Here is a 22,493-nt window from a genome sequence, read left to right as displayed (position 1 = left end):
CAGCATCAGTGTTTGGTGGTAGGGGAGGAGAGAATTATGTTTTGATTTATGGGCAGCCTTTTATGAATAAAAATAATTAAGTTTCTATATGGTTGTTTATGAAAGTCACTTTAGCAACAATTACTTTGAAAGCAAGAAATAATAAAGGTCAGAAACTTTCTGTGTGGTTTTTTTGGGGGTTTTTTTTACTTGAACTTATATAATAATTCAAAGGTAAAGAGAGTCTTCCGAGAGGACCTTATCAGCTTGAAGCTAAATTGAACTCAGAATCCGGTGTAGTTAGTTGTAATGTTTCAGATTGGCAAATTATTTTTTTTCTGCGTTCAGCTTTGATTATGTATGTAGTCGGGACCAGTTTCTCTTTTGCTAGGTAGTAACAGTATTAGCAAGAATTATTACAAAGTAGATTTAAAAAAAAAAACTTTTGAACATGGACAACAATTGAAATAAGGCCAAGTCAGTTTTCACTGCCTGATTATATTTTTTTTAAATTTATTTTATTTATTTATTTTACTAAATCTACTTTAATTTCATGTATAGATAGGAAATACTTCCTCAAGTCTAACTTCTCTGTTATTCCTGCTGCTAGAAAAGAACACTTCCACTAGCTTACAGTGGGAAATGTTTTCTCACACCTGCCCTCCCTAATCACGTTGTCTATTAGAAATTATATGAGACAGGAGGGAAGGAGAAAGCAAAGAAATTGGAGATCTGTTCAGTAGTTCATTGAGGGCAGAATTGTCCTGTTCCTCTCAGAGGTGAGGGCAAGAGAAGAAAATAATCTGATCTATATAATACAGAGTACTGGAGATTCCCATCAGTGAGCAAGTAAGTATGGGCATGTGCCAGTGATTTACCCTCAATACTGTGGTTTTAATAACTGAAGAAGGGCACCATGCCATATCCTATCTGGTCAGTTGGGTTGTCAAACTGTGCTTGCAGTCACCTACTTGATGCCTGGTACCAGTCCATGCAAGATTCCCACCTCCCCTCCTGCCATCCTCCCTCCCCCACCCAATCTTCTGCTGAGGCTTCTTTGCGATTGTCTTCATGAGTGAAAAGGAGATAGAAATACAATGGCAAATTTAATTTTAGTTCAAGGATATAGCTTTCCTGTTGTCAGATGTCCTCAAAAATAAGACTTCAGAGTACTTGAAGTGATTCCCCTCCCCCCAACATTTCTTCTTCCAAAAGCAAACTCAGCTGCAACATGTTGGTAAATGTTGAGAATCCAGATTTCTCTGATCTGTTTGTTCATCAGGCCCTAGGCACTGCCTCAACCTAGCTTTCAGAGGTGCTGCATCCACAACTTGAATTCAAGTTAATGAGAGGTGCAGGTGGTCCAGCCTAAAGGGATTGAAGTTTGAACACCAATGATAACTTGTGATGCTTTTGAAAATTTTGCTTGTACACCTGGTAACAAGACTAAGGACAGGAGTTCAGGGCAGGTCTGCTTTACTGAAAGACTGTTTCTCATTCTCCTAGCATCACTTGCACTCTCAACTCCTGCATTTGATTTGGGATATTTTTATAGGAACAGAGAAGAGCAGTGAAAGCTGTCAGTTTGGCAGGTATCTGAAGAGAGGAAGGTCTGTTAAAGATGTCGTTTTCTCTGCTCGTCAGTGGGGTGGGGGAGGGAGGAGCGGGGAGAGTCTGTGGATTTTTTAAAATTCTTTTGCAGCATTAAGCTCAGATTTCAAGTATTTTTTTTCAACTATACTGAGCTAAATAACACTGATGGAGTTAAGGCAGAACAGAACACGGCTTGCAATTTGGTATTGATTAGGAAGGGCTAATAGTGTTAAACTCGACTGTTTAAAAAAGCAAGTCAATATGACTGATCTTTTGTCTTTCATTTTTTATTTTAGCTCATTTCTCTGGACATTTATACCTGTAGCTTTTAGTTCTTGGATGTGCCGGAACCGCTTCAGAGTCAATTAATATAGTCTGCTCTACAGGGAGCTAATGCGCACTGTGCTGCACCACTTGCAGCTGTATAAGTGGGAAAATACACGGTGGTGCAGAGAAAACAGTCGCGGTGCACTCTTGAACTAAAGCATCTCCGAGGCGTTTTAGTTCAAAAGCACACCACCACCGTTTTCTTCACACTGACCTGCATTTCACCACTTTTATACAACTGCAAGTGTCGCAGTGCCCGGCACTTCTCAAAGCACCCAGTGCTGTGGTATTTGCACATGTAAAAATGTCGGAGTCTAAGTGCTTGTATGAATTTAAAGGAAAAAACTGGCTGGCGCGAAACAGTGAAGTAAAATAAGTATTTTTATAGTTCTTTTTCAGCTTATCAGCATCACTTAAAAGATAGGTGGCATCTTTACATGCTGAGAAATTAAGGAATTAATGCAAATTAACCAATGTATTTGTAAACTCTTAATGTGGAAGCAAAAGGTGGAATAGAATTTCACTTTAAACACGGACCACGTCAAAGGGTACGTTTTGCATGTGAAGAATTTAACAAACTCATTTGACATGCAAATTTGAAAACATTTGACAGAACATAAATATGGAATCCCTCATACATCATGGTCATGGAATGCAGTCTTTCTATAACTACTCTAGAAGGGCTTTTCTTAGTGCTCTATTCCAGCAAAGAGATCCAGGCATGGATACAGTTACATTAACAAAGCTGTGGTTTGCCCTGATATAGTAAAATGATCCTCCTAAGCACTAGGTTTGTGCGAAGCAGCAAATATTCGCTTCAGATTCGGATTTGGCTAATTTCAGAGGGATAGGGATTCGAATCACTGTCCGAATTCAATTCAGTGCCGATTCAGAGATTGTCATATACTAAATGGGCAGGAGTCCTTGACCATGCTGGACACAGCTGCCTCCATCTGGTAAGTCTGTTGTGGTAGGCAGAGGAGGGAGGAAAGGGGCGTGGGGGGGTAGATCAACACCCCCACAGTGAGGGGGGGTTTGGAGCTGCGGCTGGGGCAGGGGGGTGCAGGACTTGGGGAGGGGGGCTTCCGCCACTCTGTACTGCCGATCCAGGAGCTGCTCCTCCAGTGGCTCTTGCCATCGGTCCTGGAGATCATGGGAGCAGGCATGTGTCCCCAGGTCTGCATGGGATGGGATGGGCTGGGCTGGGCTGGGCAGTGCTCCAGATAGGTGGCAGAAGGTGCTGGGAGCAGGGGCTATGCCCTCCCACCACTCGCTCAGCCGGGGTGGGAAGGCACTGAACAGTGCCGCTGCACTGCCTTGGACAAGTGGTGCACAGCAGTGGAAGCTGCTCCAGCCTCCCTGTGCCTCCCAGACAAGCCGCGGCTTTGATGCGCCACTGCCTGGCTGGGTGAGCAGGGGCAGGTGTGTGCACCTGGGCCAGGGAGGGGCAGGCAGCAGGGGCTATGGGGAATTTTACAGTGGCTGCAGCCCTTCCCATAGACACCGCTCTGCTGTGCTCTGTGGGGCAGGCAGAGCCAGGGCTGCATTCCAGGCTGCAGTTGGCTCCACCCACCCCTCAGAGCGCAGCCCTGGCTCAGCGCACCCCGTGCAGATCCATGGGTATACACATACACTCCCGTGCCCTCCCAGACTGGTGGTGAGGGCTACCGGAAAAGCCACCGAAAGAGCAGCTCCTGGACCAGTGCCATGCAGTGGTGGGAGCCCTCTGCCCTGGCTGGGCAGCTTGTCCCAGCTCCAGCCCCAATCCCTCCCTCGCTGTGGGAGTCTTGATCTGCCCTCCCCATGCCTCTTCCCTCCCCACTCCACCCACCACAACAGGTTTACTAGCTGGAGGCAGCTGTGTCCAGCGTGGTGAGGACTGCTGCCTGTTTAGTCTATGGCCAAATCTCTCTGAATCAATTCAGAGGCTTCCCAATTGATTTGGACTTTTTAATGGGTTTCCCAATTCGATTTGGAGATTTGGCCGCTGAATCAGGCCAAATCTCCTCCAGATCGAATCAGCTACCAAAGCTTTGCACAGCCTTACTATAAGCACAACTAGCTCTCCTGGAAAAAAAAAGTTGGCATTTGGTGGGCATCTGCATTGGCCGTTCCTATTGGCTCAACTATTTTTGCCAGGGTTCACACTGCTTCTCATGTCTAACCCAGATCACCGATCTGATAGGAGACTAGCATATACCTGACCATAAATCCCTTCCTAAACAAAACTACATTCTGAAGGGGGACACTTTGAATTTTATACTTTTGCTTTAAACTAACTATTCCACAACATTAATTTTATGCAGAGAGAAACATTAAGTGATGTACTTCTTTATACCTTTTAAGATATTAGATCTATACTTCTGTGGTTGACTTATGTTATTAAAAGATAACAAACTTAAATTGCAGTAATACAACTTCATTTGTACTAGACCAGGCTTGTCCAACATGCAGCCTTTTCTGAGGCCCGTGGTGCTGCGACGGGAAATGAAAGTAAACACTGTTTACTTTCGTTCCCACCCCTTATCCCTCCCCGAGCCCCTCAGCAGCTTCCTAATTGCTGCTGAAGGGTTGGGGAAGGGACAAGGTTCCCACACGCACCGCATCAGCTTGATGTTGCCGACGTGGTGCATGTGGGAAGAGGAGTAACCTGCCTCTCAGGATGGTCTGAGCCTGGCCGGAGCGGCAGGAGCTCAGCTGCACTTTCCCCCTACCTGCGCCGGTCAGTCCCAAGCGGCACGCAGCTCTGCCGACACCTCTGCTGACTGGCGCTGACCCAGGCAGGTCTGTCCCATCCAGAGCAGCATGCAGCTGAATCCAGATTCCCACGTGCTGTTGGGGACTGGAGGAGGCCCGCCAAGTTGGCACCAGCCAGCAGAAGTGGCGGTGGAGCCATGTGCCACTCGGGACTGACCGATGCAGGCAGGGGGAAAATGCATGTGAGCCCCTGCCACTCCGGCCAGGCTCGTCCTGTCCCAAGTGGCGCACAGTTCCGCCGCCGCTTCTGCTGGCCAGTGCAGACCTGGCCAGCCTCCTGTCCCCAGCAGCATGTGGGAAGCCGACTTCAGCTGCATGCCACTTTTCCTGGCTGGTGCTGACCCGGCTGGGTCCATCCCATCTGGAGCAGCATGTGACTGAAGCTGGCTTCTCACGTGCTGCTGGGGACGGGCCAGCAGAAGCGGTGGCGGAGCCGTGTGCCGCTCAGGATGGGACAAGCCCAGCCAGAACAGCAGGGGCTTAGCTACATTTTCCCCTGCCTGCACCAGTCAGTCCTGAGCAGCACATGGCTCCACTGCTGCCTCTGCTGGCTGATGCTGACCTGGCCGGCCTCCTCCCATCCCCAGCAGCATGTGGGAAGCCAGCATGGGAGGACCTTAGCAGGCGGGGTGACTACTGCAGGGTAAGGTGGCGGGAGCTGGTGTCTGCCTGACCCCGTGCTCTGGGCTTGCAGCGCTGAGGCCATCGGGGCTGCGTGCATGTGCGTCTGGGCACCACGGTGAGCGGGGCCATGTGGGCGGGCGAGTGAGGAGTTGTGGTGCATCGGCCACCTCGCTCCAGCCCCCCTCAGGCAGCGCTGGCTCATGAGGCTGCGTTACTCTGGGGATGGAGATGTGGAGCTATTTATTTCTCCCCTTCAGTCTCTGGGGCAGTAGCTGGCTGGATGCAGAATGGGTCCCTCTTGCCCCTGCCCACCAGCAGCTACCATGAACCTTGCAGTAACAGGCAGGTGCAGTAGGGCTACACAGGCAGGGTCTCTTTGGCCCAGGACAGAGGGTGTTTGAATATGGCTTGCCAGCCCACTGGGTGATAAAAAGTTCATGATCCAGCCCCACGTTCAAAAAAGGTTGGACAACCCTGGACTAGATACCCCCTGTACTAGATACTAGTACCCCTGTACTAGGCCCAGGGAGGAATAGGACCCCTGCTAAATGGGCAGAAACAATTGGTGACGGACAGGGGGGACAAGGCTGAACTCAATGAGTTCTTTGCCTCAGTGTTCCTAAGCGAGGGGCGTGACAAGTCTCTCACTGAGGTTGTAGAGAGGCAGCAGCAAGGCGCCAGACTTCCATGTGTAGACCCTGAGATAGTGCAGAGTCACTTGGAAGAACTGGATGCCTTTAAGTCGGCAGGCCCGGATGAGCTTCATCCGAGGGTGCTGAAGGCACTGGCCGACATCATTGCAGAGCCACTGGCGGGAATATTTGAATGCTCGTGGCGCACGGGCCAAGTCCCGGAGGACTGGAAAAGGGCCAGTGTGGTCCCCATTTTCAAGAAGGGGAGGAAGGAGGACCCGGGCAACTATAGGCCAGTCAGTCTCACCTCCATCCTTGGCAAAGTCTTTGAAAAAATTATCAAGGCTCACATATGCGAGAGCCTGGCAGGACAAATTATGCTGAGGGGAAACCAGCATGGGTTCGTGGCAGGCAGATCGTGCCTGACCAATCTGGTCTCTTTTTATGACCAGGTTACGAAACGCCTGGACACAGGAGGAGGGGTGGATGTCGTATACTTAGACTTCAGGAAGGCCTTCGATACGGTATCCCACCCCATACTGGTGAACAAGTTAAGGGGCTGTGAATTGGTGACTACACAGTCTGGTGGGTGGCAAATTGGCTGGAGGGTCGCACCCAGAGAGTCATGGTGGATGGGTCAGGTTCGACCTGGAAGGGTGTGGGCAGTGGGGTCCTGCAGGGCTCGGTCCTTGGACCGATACTCTTTAATGTCTTCATCAGCGACTTGGACAAGGGAGTGAAATGTACTCTGTCCAAGTTTGCAGATGACACAAAGCTATGGGGAGAAGTGGACATGCCGGAGGGCAGGGAATAGCTGCAAGCAGACCTGGACAGGTTGGACAAATGGGCAGAAAACAACAGAATGCAGTTCAACAGGGAGAAATGCAAAGTGCTGCACCTAGGGAGGAAAAATGTCCAGCACACCTACAGCCTAGGGAATGACCTGCTGGGGGGCACGGAAGTGGAAAGGGATCTTGGAGTCCTAGTGGACTCCAAGATGAACATGAGTCGGCAGTGTGACGAAGCCATCAGAAAAGCTAATGGCACTTTATCATGCATCAGCAGATGCATGACGAACAGGTCCAAGGAGGTGATACTTCCCCTCTATCAGGCGCTGGTCAGACCGCAGTTGGAGTACTGCGTGCAATTCTGGGCGGCACACTTCAAGAGGGATGCGGATAACCTGGAGAGGGTCCAGAGAAGGGCCACTTGTATGGTTAAGGGCCTGCAGACCAAGCCCTACGAGGAGAGACTAGAGAAACTGGACCTTTTCAGCCTCCGCAAGAGAAGGTTGAGAGGCGACCTTGTGGCTGCCTATAAGTTCATCACGGGGGCACAGAAGGGAATTGGTGAGTATTTATTCACCAAGGCGCCCCTGGGGGTTACAAGAAATAATGGCCACAAGCTAGCAGAGAGCAGATTTAGATTGGACATTAGGAAGAACTTCTTCACAGTTCGAGTGGCCAAGGTCTGGAACGGGCTCCCAAGGGAGGTGGTGCTCTCCCCTACCCTGGGGGTCTTCAAGAGGAGGTTAGATGAGCATCTAGCTGGGGTCATCTAGACCCAGCACTCTTTCCTGCCTGTGCAGGGGGTCGGACTCGATGATCTATTGAGGTCCCTTCCGGCCCTAACATCTATGAATCTAGATGCACACAAAGCACAAATATTGTAGTTGTATAGTCCTGTGCGCCAGACTGAGATTTTAGTACTTTTGCGAACATAAATTACTTAATTTTATTTATTATTTCAGTATTCCATTCCTTTGATTGGAGTATTGCAGGAAAATGCTAGTTAAATATTGGAAAAGCACGCTGTAGAAAAGAGAGAACTGCAAACTAACACAAAATCTGGAGTTATGCTCCAAAGTTGAATGCTTTTAGTATAGAAACGAGTTTCAACGGCCTTATAGTTCTAAAGGTATTCCTTCCCCTTTCCTCCCCCCTCCTTTCCCCCCCCCACACACGCACTCCTTTGAAATTTTCAGTCACATCCTGGTTGCTTGAAGATATTGTGGAAGTTCATCGTTCTGCCACAGAATACCCAAAATCTCTAGTCTGTGGAACTCTGACTCTCTCTCACCACAGAATGAATCATTCTGATGTTCACAAATGGCCATATCTCTAGCAAGCCAAAAGATGTCAAAGTGTTTCAGAAAGAGTAATGCTTTCTTCGAAAGGTAGGTTCAAGTTTATTTTTTAATTCACTGCTGTCAGTAGTCTCTTTTACATGTATGTGTGGGTGTACTCAATTTACATGTTAATTCTGTACTTCATCTTGTGCACGTGTGTGATTTGTTCTCAAATTGAACTACCTAGATTTATTGCAGCTACTTCAGAGTCATTTCTGGAATAAAACAGATGGGTGTGCAAGGGGTTTGTTTTAAAGAATGTTTGCTAATGTGCCAGCATCAGTGTTACCTTCACTATATGAGGGCAAGCTTGTTTCAAAACATTAGTGGAGTAATTTTTTTTGTCTATTGCTTAAGATACGTCTACAGGATTTTTTTTAATTTGGATTTACTACCAGATGGTAATTTTGGGGTGAGTTAGTAAATCCATGCATCAGAGAGGAAAGAAAATGTGAGTGCTTGAAATAGTGATCCTGGAAGTACAGCCAAGTTAGCTTGGTGTGAAGGGTACTAACCATCTCGGACTCCCATTGAATCAAATATTTATAGAACTGTTCCTTAGTAGTGCTCTCTTTGGTGCCATTCGGAGAATGGTGGATTCACCTGGAGTGTGTTGGGAAGTACCATCGTCAGTTAACATCAGCTTAAATCCATCTCCTGCATCCTGCTCTTTTATGGAGCAATCTAAACCAGGGATGCTCAACCTCCGGCCCATGGGCCTATGTCATCTGGCCCATGGGGCTCCTCATGGGTTTAGAAATTTGGTGGCCGGGGAAGGGTGGCACTGCTCCTCTGATATCCATGGGGAGCCTTGAGCCCTGCATGCTGGTTTCAGTGCCTTATCCCAGCATGCATGTCCAGGCAGTGGTGGTTCTGGGCCCTGTGGCGGGGCAGGGAAGGGGTGGTGTCAGGCCCTATGGCCCACTCTGACCCCGTGACAGGCCCTGTGCTATTCATTTGGCCCATGGGGCCAAAAGAATAAACACCACTGATCTAAACCAAGTGGGTATTGTCTCATCGTGACATAAATGAGATTAGACCAAGAGTGTCCAGTACTAGTAATCTAGTGAGGCAATACTAGACAAAGAGAGACTGTAAAGAATCTATGAAATGACTCTACATCTAGCATGAGTTCATCTTGAAACATTTACTTGTGCAAAATAATTTATCTCAGCAGAGGCCTTTAACATTGATCAACTAGTTTTGTAATGAGTGGTAAAATCTAAGCTGCTTGTTCTCTAAGAGCTGGTTTAATACGAAGATTATTCTGTGATGTTGGGTGTATGTAGTAAAATACTTACTTGAAAGAAAAGTTTTCCTTACCTGCTTTGTTTTGAATGTCTTAATTTTGTTGTGTATAACCCACTCGGCTTTGTGGCTACAATACCAATATTTTGAACAACTTCTAAAGGTTTCTGAAGTAGGTGAAAAGGAATAACTTTGGTTAGTGAAGCAAATAGTTTGTAGATCTGCACACTGACCTTTCTGGGCAAGAGACTGAGACCTCTGGTGGGACTTTGAAAAGAGAATTTTTGCAGCTGTTCTTGTATAGACTAGTATGACCTGCAGATGGAGGCTTTTGCCAGCAGCTTAAGCTTCACAAAAACAAATATTCTCTCAAAATAACATTAAAAAAATAAACTTCCACTTCTTCCTGTTTTTATAGTTTGCTTATTTCCTTAGTGTCATAGTTTTGTCTCCAGTTCTGGAGATTATTAATCTTCTGAGGATCAGGACCTTCATGGAAGTATTTCCTGTACGTGTTTATCTGTGTCTTTAACAAATTAGTATCTACTCGTTGTTGTTGTTGTTATTATTATCATTATCATCATCATGCTGCAAATGATAGGAAACTTCGTTCATAGTAATAACATTTTTTCTTAGAAAAATATGTAGGTAAATCATTTTCGAGGGTTAAAGTATTTCTTGTATGACTAATTCAGGGGCATCCTTTAGAACATCTGCAAGTATCGCCAAATTCCAGAGGTCACCATCTTTATGTTGGTTTTGGCTAGCTGTTGTTGTATTTTAATGTTTGTTAGTAAGCACAGCTATCAAAGTCTGTTCACTGCCTTGTATCTTGGAAGGGTTACTGATGAATCTAATATTTGCCTCAAGACTGACATAGAATTTAAGTGCATTCACTGGTTGGCAGACTCTATAAATGATTATCTGGAATTAAAGCTTTGTGCTACTTTTTATAAACCCAGGCTCCTTGTTGCCTTGTTACCCACCGCGGAGGCTTCTAACAGCTATGCCCTTTATTTACTTTTCACACCTTCAGACTGAACTAAGGTGTGTGTTGTGTTTTTTTTCAGTACAAGCCTTTTTAGCCTTCTTAACAGACTTGTATGTGGGGGATGGAGGTAAGTCCCACATCACTACAGACCCTCAGTTTAGCCATTAGAATAAGTCTTGGTGGTAAAAATTATGGATATGGTTTATGTCTTGCAGACCCCTGACAGATGTTGAAGTAAAGGCATGATGCAGTCTGATGCAGGATCCCTAAAATCATGCTTCCTGTCATGGCACACGTGTGTGGCAGGAGGTGCAATTGTAGAATCCCATGTCAGATCCCATTGCTCCGTATTACCAGTGCAGGCGGGGGGGTCTAATCCCAAGCTCCCCTTGCAAAGGCGAGTAGCAAGCTTGGTTCTCTGTGCTTCCCCAGCTGGGAACTCCAGTTACTTGGAAGGCACTTGGAAGACTCCCATGTGCTCTGGTGGCTGGGAACTGGCCACACATTTAATTAAAAGCATGATAGGCCCCAGCCACAAAGTTATTACACCTATTGTGTAATTAATTCCTATTACACTTATTTTGTGTAATAACTTTGTGGTTTATTCCTCATTTTATCACACCATTAATTGAAAGACCATGTGGCCAGGTCACTAGTTAAGACATGATTAATCGGTTAATCACATCTTAAGTGTAACATCTACCAGGCTACAGTGTCTGCTTACCCTGAGTTGATGTTGACTAGTTGCTTCTGTCTCGACTGACAGGTTGGAGATGAATCATAATGTTGGATTAATACCACTAAATACCACATCATAAATTTTAGACATATATGTACTTATTCTATTATATATTATTATTAAATATTACCTATTTGGAAGCAGGATAGGAATTGGCTTCAAATAAAAGTTTTTCAAGATCCAGGAAAACTGGGAGGTGAGGGAAGAGGAGCCAAGTTTTGTTTCACTTGTGCGTAGTTCTCGGTGTTGTGATCCTACAAAGTTGAGGCAAATTAAAGTTTTAAATTATGAGAATATGCTGGCAAATGGAATATAATGTTGTTTAAGAACCTTGTTTGTGCTACAAAATGTCCGTGGTGGAAAGCTAGTTAGTTCAATTGGCATGTTTGCTTTCATTGTGGGCAGGACATAATATGGGGTTTCAGTTTTATTTTGGATAACTGTTCTGTAGATGTTCTGAACTCTTCTGTGTTTTTGAGGGCAGTGTGAGATTGTCATGCAGTGTCCCATGGAGAAGCCAGTATTGGGTTCCCACAATTTAAAACTCAGGAAGCTGGCTGGATGATGGGCCACTTTAGATGAAGAATAGTAGCATCATCTTTGGTCCCCGGGAGGATAGAGATCAGGATGGTACTCCCTTTTTCTGAGGTAAAGGAGCAATGGTCCTAGAAAATTCCCTGATGGATTTCCTGTGGATTGGCATAAACTGCAGCAGTATATTAAGCAAAGCCACCCCTTCTTTCCAACCAATCTAAAATCTGGTGACTGCAAAAAGCAATTTTTAATAGCATATGGAAGAGAGTGGGGAGAGATTATGCCTCAACATGAAGGGATGGGCTGAAAGCCCATGCAAAAGCATGTTTGCATGCTTGAACTTAAGAACTCCCATAGAAATGGGGGCGGATTCCTGAAGTGTTCATGTAGTTATGCAAATTCCATTTTGGAATAAGTAGTTGGCTTTTTGCCTAGACTTTCTATTTCGAATAGAAGTCTTGTCATTAAGCGCTGACTTTTTTTTTTTTTTTAATTGCCAAATCTAATAAAGGTGGGCTGAGCTAGTAAGACTCCAGTAACTTGCACTTTTCTTGGCAATATGTTAAGTTTCCATGGTGTATGCTGAATTATACCAATATTCTCAGCATCTCAACAACAGTCACTTTTTTAGTCCTCCTATGCTGTACCTGTATTTGAGAAAATACAGATTTAAAAGTTAGCTTGTAATGAAGCTAACATTGATAAGTGGTTATCTTGCTCTGAATAAAAAGGAAAACAGCTGAGTTTTTCTCGCATATAATTGTGGAGGGCAGCTATACAAAAACTTTGTGGTTTTCTTCTGCTCATTTCCAAAATTAAATCTATGAGCTTAAAGCAGGGGTGTCAAATGTGTGGGCTGAGTTCAGCCCACAGAGCTGTCATCTGGCCCGCAGGGCTCCCAGGTGGGATGGAATGGGGCAAGTGGGGGTAGAGCCCGCTGCCAAATTCCAGGATATAGTGTTCCACTGAGGACGCCTGTCAGTGGTTGAGGATGATGTATTAACTCTCTCCCTGGTGCTACCACTTTCCTTGCCATTGCAGCCAAATTCAGCCCACAAGGAGCCCTGCGGTCCATGTCCAGCATGGGGGCAGGGTATGTTTGAAACCCTTGGCTCAGAGCGAATTGCTTGTTCAGTCTGTCTGCCTTCTCTTTTTAAACGAGTAATATTTCCAGTATTAATTCAGTGTACTCTCATTTGATGCTGGATATTGATGGTATCATCAAATGAATTATATCCACTTAAAATATTAACTGTTTTAACAATTTAAATGATATATGCTTTAAAGATGGCCTATATTTCCACGTCTTCAGCACTGATGTATCCTTTCTCTGAAAATCCATTTCGAGTGGACACAGTGCCCTGAATGATCAATTGCTAAGTCTGTGCATGCCCTGCAGTCTTGTTTTTGAGCCAAGGCATCCTGTTCAAGTTCTGGTCACAGGAATTCCATCCATTTCCATGAACTCACCTTGGCATTTGGAGAAGGTGCTGTCATTATTTAAGCTTTTAAAGAGGACCTTGTCTATTTTGTGCATTTTAAATTTAAACACAGCTGATTCTTGGGGTATGTTCATCTCTGTCGCGTGTGGAAGTACTGATTATTTTCCCCTTCCTCACTTTGAGGTGACTTCTGTGCTAATACAAGAAGTGCTATACATGCTTGGTGACAAATTGTACTAAACGAGTGTCCATTTCAAAATGGAACCTCACGTCTTTAAATGCAAGATCTTTCTTTTTGGCTTTTCTCTAGCTCCAGCTGATTAATAGATGCAGTAGTGGTGCAGATAACCTGTAAAAAGATAAATATATTCATAAATGAATAAAACTTCAATATTATGTGTCTTGGTTCTGTATATAAACTAAGAAAGTCACAGGACAAGGTACTGGTAATTTTCTGCTATCCATCACCAAATCAGATGAGGGGGTAGGATGAGCTGTTTCTTAAACATTTTCTCTCTGAATGTTGGAGATCTCATATGGGATTTCAGTTTGTGGAATTTATGCTATAGTTACACTGCAGATCAAACGTCTTCAGAATTTAAAAAATATACTTCTGAAAATCCAGATGTGCCTTAAAGGATTGCAATCAACTCCAAGTAACTCTATATTAGTCCCTGTTTTAATGAATTAATTAATCAGTGAATGGAGCATCAATGATCGGCATGGATGCAAGTGGTCATCATCGAATTTCATTTGCCATATTATCCTGACCAAAAACGCACCTATTTAGTGCTTTTAAAAGATCTGCTGTTTTTCAGTGTTTCAAACTATGGTCAGCAAAACCAAATGAGAAAATGTTTAAATGTACAAATATTAATTATTAGGATTTTTCTAGAGAATGCATTTTTCAAATGCCCACTGTCAAAAGAAAAACCCAAAAAACATACTTCCTCAGTCTGGAAGGTTAAAAGCAATTCTGGTTAAGAGGCAAAGTGGGGATAGAAACATAAACGGGGAAACTTGTTCTCCTTGAAAACAACCAGCAGTAAAAAAATAAAATAAAAAAATGCATACAATTCACGAGGACACTAAGAAGATTAAAAAAAACCCTGAAAAATCTATAGTCAATAAGAAGAAATTATTTAAATATATCATGAGCTAATAAAATGGGCAATAGTAATAGATCCAAAAGTAAACAAAAACTGTCAGATTTTCAATCCATGAAGCAAAAAAGGCAGAAGTGAATAATAAATATTGCATTTTCTAAACTAAAGAAGCTGGATGATTTTTTTTTCTCATAAATTGCTACAGAAATATCTTCTCTGCATTAGTAGTTTAGGGGGCTGTTGAAGAACAGCTGTTAATTTATTTTGAAAAATACACATCTGTATGGAACAGTAATAAAAGAATTGGCCAAGGAGTATTTAAAGCCATCAATGTTGATATTTAAAAAACAAAACTTGGGACACAGGGAGCCTGAGGGAGCTGAGGAAAAAGCTAATGTGCCAGAACTATAGTGGGATGACTGTAAGCTAGTTAGTCTGACACTGGTCCTAAGAAAATAATGGGAAGGCAAATAAAGGATGCAGCAGACATAGGATTAAAAGATGACAATCATGATTTTATGGAAAATAGGCCTCATCAAACTTGTTGTTCTAGAGATCAGAAGATTAGCTGATTAAAGGCACCTATGTTGGCCTGATTTACTTTTTTTAAGCTCCCTTCCTTTCTTCAGTACTAGTGAAACCCTTCCTGGAAGATTATGTCCAGTTCTGGTGCAGTTTTTTAAAAAGGATATTGACAAATTGGAAAAGCTTCAAGGAAGAACTACAGTAATTTTATAAGGTCTTTGATATGAAAACATTGCTAATAGTAAAACTAAAAAAACCCTTCTATTTATTAAAAAAACAAACCAACAAAAAAACAAAACCAACAACAAGAGAGTAGGAGGCATCTTGATCGTAGCCTGACCTACCTACATGAGGAACAAGCTTCTGATAGCAAATGGCTCTTTAATATTACAGAATGGGACACAAGATCTAGAAGCTGAAGCAATACAAATTCAGGCTAGAAATAAGCACCCTTCCCCTGCTTTTGTTTAACAGTGAAGGTAATCATTGGGACAGTTTACATAGAGATATCCTTGATTCTCTAATACTTAAAGCGTCAAAATCATTCTAAATGAGATAATCCAAAATTAGAAGTTTGCTGCACAGAGATTACTAGGTGATTAAGTATATTAAATATTCAGGTGTGGAAGAAATGCCCATAACTTTCCACAGTGTACAAACTAGAAGTGGATGGGAAATGTTGACCCAAAATTCATTGTACCTCGGCCTGGTCCCTTTCTCTCCATTGAGTCTCCAGTATCTATTGGTGAGCTAGAAAAAGAAGTTGTGTGGTGTTGCTGAACACCTTGTCATCCCTTGGGGCACTCTGGTGAATCTTAAATGCTTCATTTTTAAAGGGAGAATCCTCTTGTGAGAATCCTGTCAGGTTTCTGGAGAGCTTTTGGTGTATCCTCTACTTACGTCAAGAGGAAAAAGTGGGGTTGGCAAAAGTCTTTTTGAATTAAGGGTTGAAGAAGAGAAACTTTAAACTTGGGGGTGGGAGGAGCTAATTTAAAAGACATCCAGAAGTTGCCTTCTTTTGATTTGATTTCCTCAAAGAAAATAAGCAAGTCTCCTACAAGCGGCAAATACGCTAGCCCACAGACTGCTTCCCCAATAACATATGTCTTGGTGCAGTACCGTTCTGTTGGATTGGGTTGAAGTGCCAAGTGAGTCCTCTTGACTTCTAATAGGGAATTTTTAAGGCCTCATTCTGAAAGGTTTTTTGTTGATAATTGCCCACCCCTCTGCCACCCCTCCACATAAACATCTGCCACTGCTTCCTACAGTGATTTTGTGGCTGTCCTGCCTGGAGTTCCTTTCTGTCCTGGTGACAATGGTGGTGGGAAAGTGAGGGAAATCACCAGCAGGTGCTGTTGGTTGAGCCCTGCTGTCCTGAGACTACGATTCAGGCTTGACAGCATTTGCTGCCAGTCAGGTCCTGGGAAGTGGAGATCAAGCTGAGGATCCTACTTTGCTGGTGGTGGTGCTGCTGCTGCTGCTGCCTTCAGTCATAGCAGAAAGAAGAGAAGAACCTTTGATACTTGGTCATAGGATGAGTATGATAGAGAAATTTAAATATTTACCTAGTTCCCCAAAACAGCTGCTGGTTATGCTGTAGGAATTTATGCCCATCTCCACTGTGAAATCGTCATACTTGGGTAACTGTGTTTAACATAGAAAAGAACTACAACTGTGTAGTTTTTTTTTTCTCTGAACAGAATGAAAACATGCTGCAACTAGCTTAAAATGCTTTAAGCATGCTTTTTGTGGATCACGTATCCTTTATGAAAACCTTTGTCTACACTGCGAAACAGTTCAGGCTTCGTTGTCTGGTGCATTTAGAGATATGAGACACTTTTTTTTTTTAGCAGCTGTTTACTTTTTAAACAGATGAATAAGATGTTTAACACAACAGGGCCCTGAGTGCAAAGTAGATTTTCAGCTATCCTTAAGACAAATGTGTTATAAATTTTGACACGGATTTTTAGGTGTTCATTCTTACCTCTGTTCAAGTCATGTTCCACATGTACCTTGACTGCAGTGTGACTTAAAGTCTAGGCTTGTGTGTGTGCAAGGGTGTAAAGGTCATGCAATCTACTACTATTATTGGGTGCATAAGAAAGAGGTCAGTTGCTGCCTGCCAGTTCTGTCCTAGGCACAACAATAAGGCAGCTCGAAACGGCGAAATCAAAATGAAACAAAGAATCGAAACGGCTTCGAGACAAAATGAGGGCACTCAAAATGTTTCAAAATGTTTTGAGTTTCAATGTAGGCCGGTGGTGGGAGGCAGAGGAGAGCCAGGGCTGTGTTCCAAGCAGTTCTGCAGCCCCATGTAGCTAAGCCCAGCGGGGGAGTATAGCCCTGGTTCTCCCCGTCTCCCACTGCTGAGCTGTGGTCCATGGGGCTGGCAGAGCCGATTGGAGGGCAGTGCCAGCTCTGCCTGCCGCCAGGCTGCACTCCGATAGGCTCTGCCAGCCCCACAAAGTGCAGCCCCATCTCTGCCCACCTCCCGCCACTGGGCTCTGCTCCATGGGGCTGGCAGAGCTGATCCGAGCACAGCACCAGCTCTGCCTGCCTCCAGCTGCTGGGCTGCACCCCAATCAGCTCCGCCAGCCCCATAGATGCTGCTGCTGGCCTGAGCTTTATCTTCCCTGGCACTAGGTGCAGGCTGTGCCCAGTGCAAATCACAGGCAGCAGCGGCAGTCTCCCATCATCCGCTGCAGGTCCGGGGACATGCACTTCTGGGAAGAGAAGCCTCCTCTCATCTGCGCCCCGGATAAGAGGAAGTTGCCCTGTCACCTGGGACCAGAGAAAATTGCCGCTGCCACCTGCCCCAGGCAGCAGCAGCAGCTTCCCCTCATTCAGTCCACAGATCCAGGACCCCCCAGGCTTGCACCCCCAGGAGGAGTCTGGCACAGCCTGGCAGCCCTCCCAGGGGTGTGAACCCCTGGATCTGTGCTCTGGATGGGAGGAGGCTCGGGCTGCCTCTCCCACCTGGGACCAGCACTGGGCATGGGCTGCACCCAGGACCAGACGAGATTGCTGCTGCCGCAGCCTGAGCCTCCTCTCATCCAGGGCGCAGATGCGGGGGCCCACACCCCCAGGAGGTGTCTGGCACAGCCACACAGCCCTCCCAGGGGTGTGGGCCTCCAGATCTGTGCCCAGATGACAGGAGACTGCCACTGCTGCCTGTGGCCATCAGCAGCATCTGGTTTCCCTGGCACTGGGTGTGGGCTGCGCCCAGCACCAGTACCAGGCATCAGTGGAAGCCTCCTGTCATCTGGTGCAAATCTGGAGGCCCACACCTCCAAGAGGAGTCCAGCTCAGCCCCACAGCACTCCCAGGGGTACAAGCCCCCAGATCTGTGCGCCAGATGACAGGAGGCTGCTGCTGCTGGCAAACTTTGCTTTCAAGACCTTGAGGTGCAGTTTCTGAGAAACCTCTGCACCTATCTCCTTGAAACTTGGCAGGTTTCATGCCTTCAGAAGAGGCTACGATCCCTGCAATTTGTACCCAAATCAGGGAACAAATGACAACGTTTTAGGCGTTTTCATGATTCCCCATTATAGCCTATGGGTGAAACATTGAAACAGCAAAACAGACATCAAAATGAAACTATGGTGTTTCGCACAGCCCTAATGACAATTTACGCTGTGGATTACTGCTTAATAATGTGTTATAGCTTTTTCCACAGAAACTTTGGAAACTGTCTGTTAAATAAAATTCATATGCTACATTGGTTTCATTCTTTTGTTGACTTTTTTTTTCCTCGGAGACAAGCCATAAATCTATAAGTCCACAATAATCTAATGTGTGATAGCACCACTTCTTCCATGCTAGCTTCTCTGTGGATATTCCTAGACTGCACTACAGGTGCGGTAGCTTACTCCAATTTTGCAGCATCTTGCTCTTTTCACCAATGAACAGTGTAGTATTGTGGGTTACAGAGACTAGCTGAATTCAGATTCAATTCTATCTATTAAACATCTAAGTGTGACTGTACTGCCACCTTGCTCGAGTCCCTGAAAAGCATCAACTTCTCTAACTTTGTAATATGCTGTCACCTCAGTCTTTAAAGATAAATCACCAAAAATGGGGTACTGCTAGGTGACTGCAGTATAACAAAGTTTAAAATGTTTCTCATGCTATCTGTGTCCTTAGGAGGTCTTTGGAATATAGCTAAAGTTGTCTTTGCTAGAAAATAAGCCAATGTTGTTAATGATTCCACCTGCCATTTCTAGCATTTTGGAATTTAATTCAGAAATAAATGTTATGTTTAACTCCCATTTTAGTTTCATATAATTTTCTCACCTTTTGGACTGTTTTTTCCAGGCTTTTTAAAAGAAGCTTGTACAATAATTTTTTCTAGCTGTTTTTAAGTTGAGCAAAATTGGGGTGGAAGAGAATTACTTAGTTTTATGTTGAAATTTAAGACAGCTGTCTTTCAAGAATGAAGGATGGCTACTTTTAACATATGTGAAACTGAAAACATTTATAACTTTTAAATCTGAGAGAGAAGCATTCTAAACACTGTGATGTAGCAGCTTTTAAGCTGCATTTTTTAAAAATAAAATGAGGGTATTCAGATTCATAGTATTTTGTATAACTTTAAGCAAGAGCCTGAGTCCCGTTGACTGAAGTTAGCCATCTACTCAAGTGTTCTAATGTATCTACTCTACAAGTTACTGAGATTAGTCTTCTATAAGATGTATTGCACATGCAATGTTATGTTTTAAATATAAAAAGGAAAACCAAAATAAGCCACAATACACATGCTAGCTGTTCAAAACAGAAACTTTTGTGAATTCCCAAATTTCAACCTTTATCTCATTTGTTGACATTTATACTAGTTACAGTTTCTTTTTGCATTGAACTAAATCTGATATTTATAAATACACTATAAATACATAGGGACAGTAAATATCCACAAATGCAGTGTTGGCACCTATGCATGTGATGGACCTCTGCTCCAACGTGTGCTAATTAGCACATGCAGCAGCCTCCACATCATGTGTTTTCAGTGTCCCTGCATTTCAGAATGGTGTCAGGGGTGCTTAGACTAAAGCTTGTTGAATGAGCTTTAAAGTGCCCCTGCTGTGATTTTTGAAGTGTGGGATGCTGAATACACATTACACTGATGGTGCTTCAATTAAAACAGCTCGCAGAGCTGCTCTAATTAAAGTGCCCCCCTCCACCTCCTGAGCATGTGTATAGATGCCCTGTGCTTGTAGTTCTGTTAATTAACAAGTGTCTAAATCATGATTATGGATTGTAATGCAGACAACCTTATAGAGAGCTAGGTGTTGCTGCTTACAGAAATGTCAAGTTGTCTGGACTAACATGGCACAATTTAAATATTGTACTAGCAGTTTAATGCTGTACGAAGTGCAACCAGGGATCACTCAGGAGGTTGTACCAGCTTTCAACTTTGAACCTGCTTGTAACTTTACGTAGTCCACTGATCATAATTCTGAGGATACTGTGCAACTTATAATTTTAGCAGAGTGTTTTTTGTGAGCAATCTTCGAGTTACTAATTTATGGTAGTTAAATAATTATTTTAAAGGCAATATTTACTTAGGTTAGCATGGGGGGGGTGGAGATCTTTGGTCAGTTCAGTGTACTTCCATTCTGAGAAGGAGGATGTTGAATATGAGTAATGATACAACAGGCCCATAATATGCAGAATAACCTTCTGATGACTCATCTCATATAATGCAGTATATTTGTCAAGGAGGCTGAATCATACATGGGGAGGGGAAGCCACTTTACAGGCAACCAGCTGGTACTCAGGTCAGCAAAAGTCTATCTGTTTTATCAGAAGGTTTATAGTGGCAGTAATGGTAAAACAGAGCACTCTGGGTATAAAATGTAGACGAAATGGCATCTCCTTGCAGGTATGTATATTCTCTTGCTGATACGATTTCGTTTTCATGCTTCCTTCTGCATCTCTCCCACCCCCTCTTGATGCCTTTAAATATGTATATAATTTGTAAGTAAATACTGTATGATTTAGTCTGTAGAGAGTGTTTTCCCATATGTTTCACATGTCAGTTTTGGTGAAGTAATATCAATCCTCTAATTTGCGACCTTTCATAAAGTGCTGAGAGGGAAGAAAATAGATGCTGCCTAGGAAACCACTTGTCCTGGTGGATGCTTCCCCTTTATGGCCAGCAGTTTTTGGGCGAGGGGAATTAGGAAGAGTCCGAGGGAGAACTGAATTGTGTATGATATAATGTTTGTATGGTTTAGGAATGTAATTTTTTTTTTTATGCATAGGAGCATTTTTTTTAAATGCATTTACCTAGCCAAAAAATTTAATGAAATGGTGATTATATCCTCATATACACCCTTCTTTTTGTGAACCAGATTGAACTTGTGCTATATTATTGAAATAGGCTTTTTGAATCTGCAGAATATTTTTACAAGTCAGCTTGTAATATTGCAATGGGCTTCACATTGAAATGATGGATCCAGTCACCAAAATGGAGCTGAATGGAGGAGGGGGGTGGATTTTTTGCATGCTCTAAAATATTGTGTGAATTGCTGTTTTGTGGATTTCAAAACTCTGCATACCACTCCTTTTTCAGCCATCTAAATATTTTAACATATGGAATGTTGGAAGCAGGCATGGATTGCATAAGTTTCCCTTTCCAGATTAACTAATAATACCTGGCTTGGGACCTGTAGCTTATATCCCTGAAACTAAATGTTGTAGGGAATAATGAGATATTAGATGTCTGGCTGGCCTGATGAATTTTTGTTCCCAATGCCTGTGGTAAGACTAGTATATATGATAACTGGTAAAACTGGGGTTGAAGGGGTGTGGCACAGGTCTGGGAGGTTTTGCATCCGACTATTCTACTGCAGCGTGGTTGTAGGGGTAAGGAACTTTTGCATGTCTATGTCTCTGTTTTCCCAGTTGTTAAACTGGAATAACAGTTATCCCAGCACTTCCCTTAATGATGAGTTTAAAAAAAAACAAAACCCTTTAAGTTCTAGCTAGCATTAATTATGTTGCCAATAATTATTTGGTCAAACTGTGTTGGTTGCATCCTTTAGTCAGAGCAATACTCTGGAATGTTTATGACCAATAGGTACTCCAAAAAATCAGAATGAAATTTAGCTGTGCTTGCTTTAAAAAGGAAAGTGGGGTCCAAGATGCAGTTCTTTGAACAAATTTCCTGTTTACGGGTCTGGATATACCAAACAAGCCCAGTTCATTTATCTTGTATATGATTTGAAATGCACGCCATCTGTCATGCAGTAACTTGCTAATTAAAACAAACCATAATAATAATGAGCAATAGAAAGTGGTAGGAGGGAGGTTGTTGAAATCTGTGAGGATTCTATATCCGAATCCGTAGTGTTCTTAGATATTATTGGAGGCTTCAGTAGGCATTTTTGTTGTTGTTATGGAAGAATTAGAGAAGGTACAGAGAAGGGCAACAAGGGTGATTAGCAGATGGAGGGGCTTCCATGTAAAGAGAGAGCCTATTCAATTTAGAAGAGAGACATTGGAGGGGCGGGGGGAGAGGACATGATAAGGATAGACAACATACTAAAAGGTGAAAAGAAAGTAAATGGGGATTTATTATTTACTCTCTCACACAATACAAGAACTAGGGGTCACAGAATGAAACAAGTAGGTAGTAAATTTAAAACTAACAAAAGGAAGTTCTTTCTCACGCAGTGTGTAATTAAAGCTTGGATCTCATTGCCACCAGATGTTGTGGAAGCTGACAGTTTAGCGATATTCAGAAAGGGACTGGACAGATTATTGGAGGAAAGAGGCATCAGTAGCTATTGAGTATGGGAGTTAGGGATACAGCTTCTGACTTAGAACTTCCTAGAACTTGAATGCTGGAGGCTGCCAGTGAGAGAGGA

General features: G+C 43.7%; 1 protein-coding gene across 3 annotated transcripts in view; it reads left to right on the top strand.

Moving 5' to 3' along the window:
• The window catches only part of SPRED2 (sprouty related EVH1 domain containing 2), a 105,957-nt gene that overhangs the window by 22,817 nt on the left and 60,647 nt on the right, over positions 1-22,493 (top strand). Inside the window, exon 1 of one of the 3 annotated variants that reach the window (XM_014595041.3) lies at positions 7,964-8,088. The exons of 1 other annotated variant lie outside the window; for it this stretch is intronic. In XM_014595041.3, coding sequence (XP_014450527.2) covers positions 8,021-8,088 — 68 coding nt within the window. In that variant the 5' untranslated portion in view covers positions 7,964-8,020. Of the gene's footprint in view, positions 1-7,963; positions 8,089-22,493 lie in introns of those variants that run through there. One more of the 3 variants, XM_014595040.3, reaches the window with a different exon arrangement.

Source organism: Alligator mississippiensis, chromosome 1, assembly GCF_030867095.1.
Source record: "Alligator mississippiensis isolate rAllMis1 chromosome 1, rAllMis1, whole genome shotgun sequence".
Lineage (NCBI taxonomy): Eukaryota > Metazoa > Chordata > Crocodylia > Alligatoridae > Alligator > Alligator mississippiensis.
Note: the sequence above shows the minus strand (reverse complement) of the source record. Positions and strands in the feature narration are given on the sequence as shown.